This window comes from Etheostoma spectabile, chromosome 16, assembly GCF_008692095.1.
Source record: "Etheostoma spectabile isolate EspeVRDwgs_2016 chromosome 16, UIUC_Espe_1.0, whole genome shotgun sequence".
NCBI classification, from domain to species: domain Eukaryota; kingdom Metazoa; phylum Chordata; class Actinopteri; order Perciformes; family Percidae; genus Etheostoma; species Etheostoma spectabile.
This window is the reverse complement of record NC_045748.1, coordinates 28,307,716-28,316,352: the sequence shown is the minus strand read 5'-3', so window position 1 is coordinate 28,316,352 and position 8,637 is coordinate 28,307,716. Positions and strand designations below refer to the sequence as shown.

Genomic DNA, 8,637 nt, shown 5'->3' with positions numbered 1-8,637 from the left:
TTGAATGAAAAAGGCCTCATGGAAACAGTGAAATTTGATGGAATTTCATGAATGCGTTCGGTCTCATCAATTCAATTCAATTTTATTTAAAGTATCAATTCATAACAGGAGTTATCTGTAGACCCTTTACAGATAGAGCAGGTCTAGACCACAATCCAGAATTTACAAGGACCCAACAGTTCTAGTAGTTTCCTCCAGAGCAGCAACAGGGCCACAGTGGAGAGGAAAAACTCCTTTTAGGAAGAAACCTGGGACAGACCCAGACCCAGACCCAGACCTAGACCCAGACCCAAACCCAGGTTCTTGGTAGGCGGTGCCTGACGACAGGTTGGGGTTAAAATTAAATCATCTGACTTTATCTTGATGATATTCGGCTTATGTGATAAACGCTGATGGATTATTTGATGAATAAATGATGAATTGCGATAAAATTTTAGGTCGTTTTATGGTTGCAACCCGCCACAAAACGCAGAAGAAGAAGTTGTAGTTCATTCATATCTTCTCTGTCTGCACACATGGGTGATGGCGTGCATAGTCTGTCCACCAGAGGACGCTCTACAACGTCCTGTTAGTGATGGTGTGCATAGTCTGTCCACCAGAGGACGCTCTACAACGTCCCTGTTAGTGATTGCGTTGCATAGTCTGTCCACCAGAGGACGCTCTACAACGTCCTGTTAGTGATGGTGTTGCATAGTCTGTCCACAGAGGACGCTCTACAACGTCCCTGTTAGTGATGGTTGTTGCATAGTCTGTCCACCAGAGGACGCTCTACAAACGTCCCTGTTAGTGATGGCGTTGCATAGTCTGTCCACCAGAGGACGCTCTACAACGTCCCTGTTAGTGATGGCGTTGCATAGTCTGTCCACCAGAGGACATCTAACAACGTCCTGTTAGTGATGGTGGTTGCATAGTCTGTCCACCAGAGGACGCTCACAACGTCCCTGTTAGTGATGGCGTTGCATAGTCTGTCCCCCAGAGGACGCTCTACAACGTCCCTGTTAGTGATGGCGTTGCATAGTCTGTCCACCAGAGGACGCTCTACAACGTCCCTGTTAGTGATGACGTTGCATAGTCGGTCCCCCAGAGGACGCTCTACAACGTCCCTGTTAGTGATGGCGTTGCATAGTCTGTCCACCAGAGGAACGCTCTACAACGTCCCTGTTAGTGATGGCGCTGCATAGTCTGTCCACCAGAGGACGCTCTACAACGTCCCTGTTAGTGATGGCGTTGCATAGTCTGTCCACCAGAGGACGCTCTACAACGTCCCTGTTAGTGATGGTGTTGCATAGTCTGTCCACCAGAGGACGCTCTACAACGTCCCTGTTAGTGATGGTGTTGCATAGTCTGTCCACCAGAGGACGCTCTACAACGTCCCTGTTAGTGATGGTGTTGCATAGTCTGTCCACCAGAGGACGCTCTACAACGTCCCTGTTGGCAACACTGATTATTTGCTATTATGTTTTTGCTTGTCTCATCACATCTTTTGATGGTTATATTCTCTTTAATCTGTTGTATTTGTACCAATAATCTAAATAATTTCTCTTTCAGATGTCCATGTCCTCCAGTGGATGCACGGCTGCAAAGGGGTAATGAAGGACGGCAAGATGGAGTTCGTTCGAGGCACGGACATGTACAGCTACGACGGAAACGACTTCCTGTCATTTGACGACAGCAACAGCGTCTGGGTCGCCCCAACTGACGCCGCGGTCCAGACCAAGAGGAAGTGGGACGAGGTCCAGGTCCTGAAGGAATACACCAAAGGCTACCTGGAGAACGAGTGCATCGATTGGTTGGAGAAGTTCGTAAATTATGGACAAAAGCAGCTCCAAGAAGCCAGTACGTATCAGTTAACATGATGAAAAGAAGAAATTAACCAAAAGACACCACTCCGAATACATTAATCCATGTTAACCCTCTGAGCCCGAGACACTCGCCCGCGAGTAAAAAAGTACCTCTGATTCATAGTTTAATAACTTTTGAACCATACGAGCGATTTACTCACTTTCGGTTTCGTTTGAATCCTGACGTTTTCGGCTTCACGGCGGTCTTTTCCGGGTCTTTCTAGCCTCTACAGGGGGTTTTCTATCCAGCCTGGAACTTCAGCCTCTTTGGGCTTTAAATCCATACTGTTATATCCAAGATTGATCCACTTTATGTCCATAATTCATCGCGTTTTGGCTCATTTCTGCCGCTGGCTCGCTCCTCACCCTCTTGTATGGAAGGCCAGAGGGGACAAAAATGCCTATAGACTCTATGGAAGGCCAAATAATGCACTATTTAGACACATATTTGCTTGTATAACATTGCTGTGGGTGTAATATCAATAAATATGACATTATTATGTTATTATTGGCATAAGTAAATGTCATGAGAGCAAAACGTCTGGACTTTTTTGGAAAAAATGCATGTATTTTATCAACTGTATAAGTTATGATGATTATTTCTTCACAGTGTGACTCCCAGGACATATGACAAGTGTTTCAGAGGTTTTACTTATATGTCTGTGATATCAATACATATCTGGAAGATTCATTTATTTATTTATTTATTTATCTTTAAGGCCCTACAACCATTTTTAACATGCAAGTGACCTCACTGCAACCCAAATATTCCAATAACCCAGTTTGTCCTGAAAAAAATGATGTTCATATCTTGACTGTGGACAACAGGGTTGATGAAGCTTTTTTATAAAATAAATCCAGACGGAAATTAAACTGTAAAAATGACCTCAGGGCCCAGAGGGTTAAGAAATACTATAACAAAAGCCCTGTACCAACTAGTTTTACATTAAACATTTAATTCCTTTGAAATAATGTCTTTCAATTAAAAATTAAAACCCCTTTTTTTGTGTGTTCTTGTGTTTCCAGTCCCCCCGAAGGTGCACCTGTTCACCAGGAACACCAAAGTTGACGCCAACATCCGCCTGACGTGCCTGGCCACGGGTTTCCTACCCAAAGAGATCACGCTGCGCATGAAGAGGAACAGCCGCATCCTGACTCCCCAGGACGGGGTGGAGTCCAGCGGCGTGCGTCCCAACGGGGACGGCACCTTCCAGAGACGGGACGGCGTGGAGATTCTCCGGAGCGACCTGTCCACCTACACCTGCGAGGTGATCCATCAGGCGTCCAACCTACACGTGGAGGAGGAGTGGGGTGAGAGACGTCGTTTACTTCATTCATGTTTTCCTTTGGTTGACGCGTTTTCTTGCAGGAAGTTGTCTCAGACGATTGAAAAGTACAGTATTTGTCATTGTGCGTGTGTATTTCAGTGTGTTACTAACAAAGTGTACACAGAGTGTAAATTGTAATTTACCCGGGGGGGCAGTAGCTCTGTGTGTGTGTGTGTGTGTGTGGTGTGTGTGTGTGTGTGTGGTGTGTGTGTGTGTGTGTGTGTGGTGTGTGTTGTGTGTGTGTGTGTGCGGCGCGCGCATTTCAGGTGTCCTGTGTGTGTGTGTGTGTGTGTGTGTGTGTGTGTGTGTGTGTATTTCAGGTGTCCTGTTTGTGTGTGTATTTCAGGTGTCCTGTGTGTGTGTGTATTTCAGGTGTCCTGTTGTGTGTGTATTTCAGGTGTCCTGTGTGTGTGTGTTTTTCAGGTGTCCTGTGTGTGTGTGTGTGTGTGTGTATTTCAGGTGTCCTGTGTGTGTGTGTGTGTGTGTGTGTGTGTGTGTGTGTGTGTGTGTGTGTGTGTGTGTGTGTATTTTCAGGTGTCCTATGCGTGTGTGTGTGTGTGTATTTCAGGTGTCCTGTGCGTGTGGTGTGTGGTGTGTGTGTGTGTGTGTGTGTGTGTATTTCAGGTGTCCTGTTTGTGTGTGTATTTCAGGTGTCCTGTGTGTGTGTGTGTGTGTGTGTGTGTGTGTGTGTATTTCAGGTGTCCTGTGCGTTGTGTGTGTGTGTGTGTGTGTGTGTGTGTGTGTGTATTTCAAGTGTCCTGTGTGTGTGTGTGTGTGTGGTGTGTGTGTGTGTGTGTGTGGTGTGTGTGTGTGTGTATTTCAGGTGTCCTGTGTGTGTGTGTGTGTGTGTGTGTGTGTGTGGTGTGTGTGTGGTGTGTGTGTATTTCAGGTGTCCTGTGTGTGTGTGTGTGTGTGTGTGTGTGTGTGTGTGTGTGTGTGTATTTCAGGTGTCCTGTGTGTGTGTGGTGTGTGTGTGTGTGTGTGTGTGTGTGATTACTAACAGAGTGTACATTGTAATTTCCCCCACTGCGGATCAATAAATAGTAAAACTTACATTTTAAAAAATAAAAATAAAAATCCATGAAACCCACAGATACAAATCATATTGAAAGATAATTGATGTAAAAAAGGGTTTCCTGTGTTTCAGATCATAAAGTTCCTGACCAGACTGGAGGAATCATCGGGGGGGCGATCGGAGCCTTGATCTTGATCTTGATCCTGGTCGGGGTCGCGGTGATGCTGGTCGTCTTGTACAAAAAAGGGATTATTAGTACGTATAATAATAATTATAATAATAATAATAATAACTCTCGTCCTCTTTAACCCTCGTGTCGTCTTCCCGTCAAAATTGAAAATCAACACTTTTGTTGACGCTTGAAATCTATTTTTTTTTAAACTTTTTGTCCCTTTTTTCAACACTTGACGCTTTTTTTCAATGTTTCAATGTCACTTTTTTTGACGTTTTCAACACTACGTAACACTAACTTATTAACTTTAGTTTTACAGTTATTTTTGGAATTTATGTTCAATAAACCTCATTTATAGGAAATTATACCTAATGTTTGAGTTAGAAAAGCAGAAATTAGGAATTACTGAGACTAAAATTAAAGGAATGGATGTTGATGATAATCACAGACTGGAATATGTCAACTTTTACTCAACACTATTTCAACAACACTTCACTTTGTTTTACAATGCTATAAAATAGAATAAGACCCAAAATTAATGAAAGTAGAGATTTGTACTTGGCAAAGAGCGTTGGAATCAATCATGTTATTTTGGGGAATTAAAAAGAACATTGATATAGGACAACGGGTGCGTTACATATTCTATGTGTTGGATGTTGTGTCTCTGGAGCAGTAACAACTAATCAGACTTTTCTCTTCTTCGCCGGGTCAGAAAAACCTTCCAGCAGCCCAACGAGCAGTCGTAAGTACCGATGTCCACTTATTGAAAGCTGCATCAACAAGGTTTACCCTTTGCTTTACCTACGTGTAGTTCCCCCCCGCCCCCCCCTTAAACGTTGTCTTAATTGTTTATTCACAATCAACAATTTACGGGAGCATTTCCCCACCTCTGTAAAGCTTTTTTTTTTTTAAATTTAAGACATTTACCCCCGGTTGCAAAAATTTTGAATTTATATGTTATAAGTAGAAAAAAACCCCAAAAAGTAACAAAACGTATATCGGGATAGTCAGTCGATACACAACCCAAGTAGGATCTTTTATTTATCCTCCTCCCCCACCCCTCTTCGCTTTACCCGGTGTCGGGCGCGGGGGCAGCGCCCAGGGGGGGGGCCCCAAATTCCCTTTCCCGAGCCCCCAAAACCAGTCCGTGGGGGGTCCCGAGGCCCCCCAGGCCAGTTGGGGTATAATCCTCCCCCTGCCTGGGTCTTCCCGGGGCCCCTCCCAGCTGGATGCCTGGAAAAACCCCTAGGGAGGCCCCAGGGGGCCCTTACCAGTGCCCAAACCCACCCAATGGCCCCTTTCGCGCGAAGGAAGGGCCTACTCCGATCCCTCCATGACGTGTTTCACCACCTAAGGGAGCGCCAGCCCCCTCCTGGGAAAACCCATTTGGGGCCGTTTTGTCCCCTTGATCTGTTCTTTCGGTCTGACCCACCTTTCATGCCCTGGGTGAGGGAGGAACAAAAATTTTGCCCGGGTTAACGGAGTTGCCTTCGGGCTCAGCTCTCTTTTGAAAAACCTGCGATAAACAAAGTAATCCGCCCCAGCTCCCTTTTCTCCGCCCCAATTCAGCTCCTGCCCCTATGCGAACAAGCCCCCAAAAGGTACTTAAAACCCTTCATTGGGGGTAGGTCATCCCTACCCAAAGAAAGCCCCCATCTTTTTCCCTCGGAAAACCATGGCCTCAATTTAGAGTGCTGATTCACCCCACCCGTTTCACACTCGGCTGGCCCCCCACCGGAGTGGAAGGCAGACCGATGACCCATCAGGCCACATTCTGAAAAAAGCGCGATGAACCCAAACCCCACCGAACTGAAACCCTCCCCGCCCGACTACCCCGATACCCTGTCCCAAAAAACTCAACAATGGTGACAAAGCCAGCCCTGGGGGACCCAACCTCCCTGGAACGTCCGACTTACCCCAAACCCCCGGAACACCCCCGGCTTTGTCATACAGGTTGGATGGCCCTGAAGGGCCCCCTCCCCATACTCCGCACCCCCCACGTTTCCCCCCGGGGGACCCTCAACCCCTTCCCAACCAAAAAAAAATTTTGGACGGGTTTGGGATACTCCCAGGTCCTCCAGGACCCTTTGAGAGAAAAATCTGGTTTTTTTCCCACCAGGACGGAATCCGCATTGTTCCTCTTCAAAAGGTTTTCGACATGGGCCAAACCCCTCCTTCCAAACCCCTTGGAGTAGACTTTACAGGGAGGTGGAGAATGTGTCCCCTGTAATTGAAAACCACCCTCGGCCCCCCTTTTTGAAGAGGGGCCCACCCCCCAGTTGCCATTTTGGGCACGCCCCGACTTCCACGAAATGTTGAAGGGGTGCCCCCCAAGACAACCCCTCCACACCCAACCTTCACATTTTTGGGGATCTCATCCCCCCGGGGCTTTGCCGCGGGGAGTTTTTGCTCCCTCAGCACCCCACCAGGGAAATTGACGATAATCCCCCACACCTCAGCTTCCCTCCCCACAGAGGAGTGTCAGCTGGATTTAGGATTTTCCCTAAAATTGCCCCTTTCCCAAAGCTCTATTACCTCCCCATTGAGGTAAAAAACGTCCACCCTTTATGTATCAGCTTGGATGGTCCCCCTTCCCCCTCTGAGGTGGGAAGGTTTTCCAGAACACCTTGGTGCCGACGAAAGTCTTCCATGTTTTCCGAATTCTCCCCCACCCGCTGCTTTGCCTCTCCCACGCAGAGGCGCAGCCCTTGGGGGCCCGCGGTACCTTGAAACTGCCCCGGGATCCTGGGAAACAACCCCGGAAGGACCCCTTTTCAGTGGCCGGCTTCCCTACCCCCGGGTGTCCCAGGGTCGTGGTTACCGCCCTTAAGCCCCTAAGACCCTAAGCCCACAGTCCCCGGCGGCTCAGCAAGGGAAATTTTAAAACATGTCCACTGGGTTAACCCCCCCGCCACAGGGATGCCGAAAAGCCCCCGGGAGTGTGAGTTGAAAGCCCCTGGACGGGGCCTTTTTCCGCTTCCCATTTTCCCCGCACAGGGTTTGGGGTTTCCCAGGCGCCAAAGGCCTCCCCCCCCCCCGACCCAAAAACCACCAGAGGGGACATTTGACGCTCCCCCCCTCTTTTCACCCAGTGCCCAAAAACTGGGCCCTAGCGATTAACGATTTTAAAATCATCGCCTTTGGGCCTAGGGTGCTTGGTCCACTACTTAAATGAGCTCCTAGGTTCGAACATGGTGTTTGGTGGACAACCAGATAGCACGAAGCCAAACAAAAAAAAACCACTCGTTTCGATCAGGGGGCCGTTCCCCCAATAACGTTTCCCAGTATCTCCACTTTTCCCCAGTGTGCGTTAAAGCCCCCAGCAGAATTGGAGCCCCTACTGGACCCCCCTAAAGGACTCCTTTCAAGCCCAAGAAGGCCGATATTTTGAACTCCGTTGGGCTATGCAAAAAAACAGTCAGATTTTCCCCCCCACACCCCCAGGCGTAGGGGGCGACCCTCCTCCACCGGGGTAAACTCCAACGAAACGGGGCCAGCCGGGGGTGTGAGTATCCCCCCCACCCGCCCCGGGCCTCTCACCCTGGGGAACTGGAGTAGGACAGAGTCCCCCCCTACCAGGGTACGGTTAGAACCCCAGACTTTGGTAGAGGTAAGCCCCCCAGATCTAACGGGGAAAGCTCCACCTGCACAAGTTTTCCCGGCCCCTTTCCCCCAAGAGGGGGGGCGTTCCAGTCCCCGGCCGCTCTGCCCCCCCGGGTCTGGGCCTCGAGGCCCCTGACCCTTTGCCGCCACCCCTATGGCGCGCACCCGACCCCAGCGGTTCCTCCCAAAATGGGAGCCCCTGGGTGGAATGGGGGGCCCCGGTTCTTGGGCTGTGCCCACCCGGGGTCCGTGGCAAACCCGGCCACCAGGCGCTGCTGACGACCCCCCGTCTGGGCCGGCCCAGAGGGGGCCCCCGGCCCCCCGGGAGGGGCATCCCTCTCTTCCTCGGCTCTCATAGGGTTTTTTAACCTTTTTTTCGCTGGCCCCTACCGAGACCACTTTCCAGGGGAGCCCCACCGGGGCACAAAGCCCAGCAAAAACAGCCCCCAGGTTCTAGGGACCACAAAACCCCCCACCCGATAATTTTAGGTTTCCCCGGGGGATTAATTTTAAATTATTTTTATGTAGGGGTTTTTCATTTGCCCCCTTTTTAAGTGAGATGAACAAAAAGGAAATTTTTTTTTTTTAGATGAAAAGTGTTAAATTTTCCTTTTTTGGGGGGACTCTTTTCAAATTGGGGGGGGAAAAAAAATTTGAGTTTGGGGAAAAAAAAGGTTT

General features: G+C 48.9%; 1 protein-coding gene across 1 annotated transcript in view; it reads left to right on the top strand.

The window, feature by feature from the left end:
* LOC116704755 (H-2 class I histocompatibility antigen, Q10 alpha chain-like) overlaps positions 1-8,327 on the top strand; it is a 15,969-nt gene extending 7,642 nt beyond the window's left edge. The window contains exons 3-10 of the mRNA XM_032540358.1: positions 1,549-1,836; positions 2,868-3,152; positions 4,317-4,439; positions 5,069-5,098; positions 5,215-5,252; positions 6,476-6,564; positions 7,801-7,936; positions 8,034-8,327. Coding sequence (XP_032396249.1) covers positions 1,549-1,836; positions 2,868-3,152; positions 4,317-4,439; positions 5,069-5,098; positions 5,215-5,252; positions 6,476-6,564; positions 7,801-7,936; positions 8,034-8,327 — 1,283 coding nt within the window. The remainder of the gene's footprint in view (positions 1-1,548; positions 1,837-2,867; positions 3,153-4,316; positions 4,440-5,068; positions 5,099-5,214; positions 5,253-6,475; positions 6,565-7,800; positions 7,937-8,033) is intronic.
* The last annotated feature ends 310 nt before the right edge of the window (positions 8,328-8,637 follow it).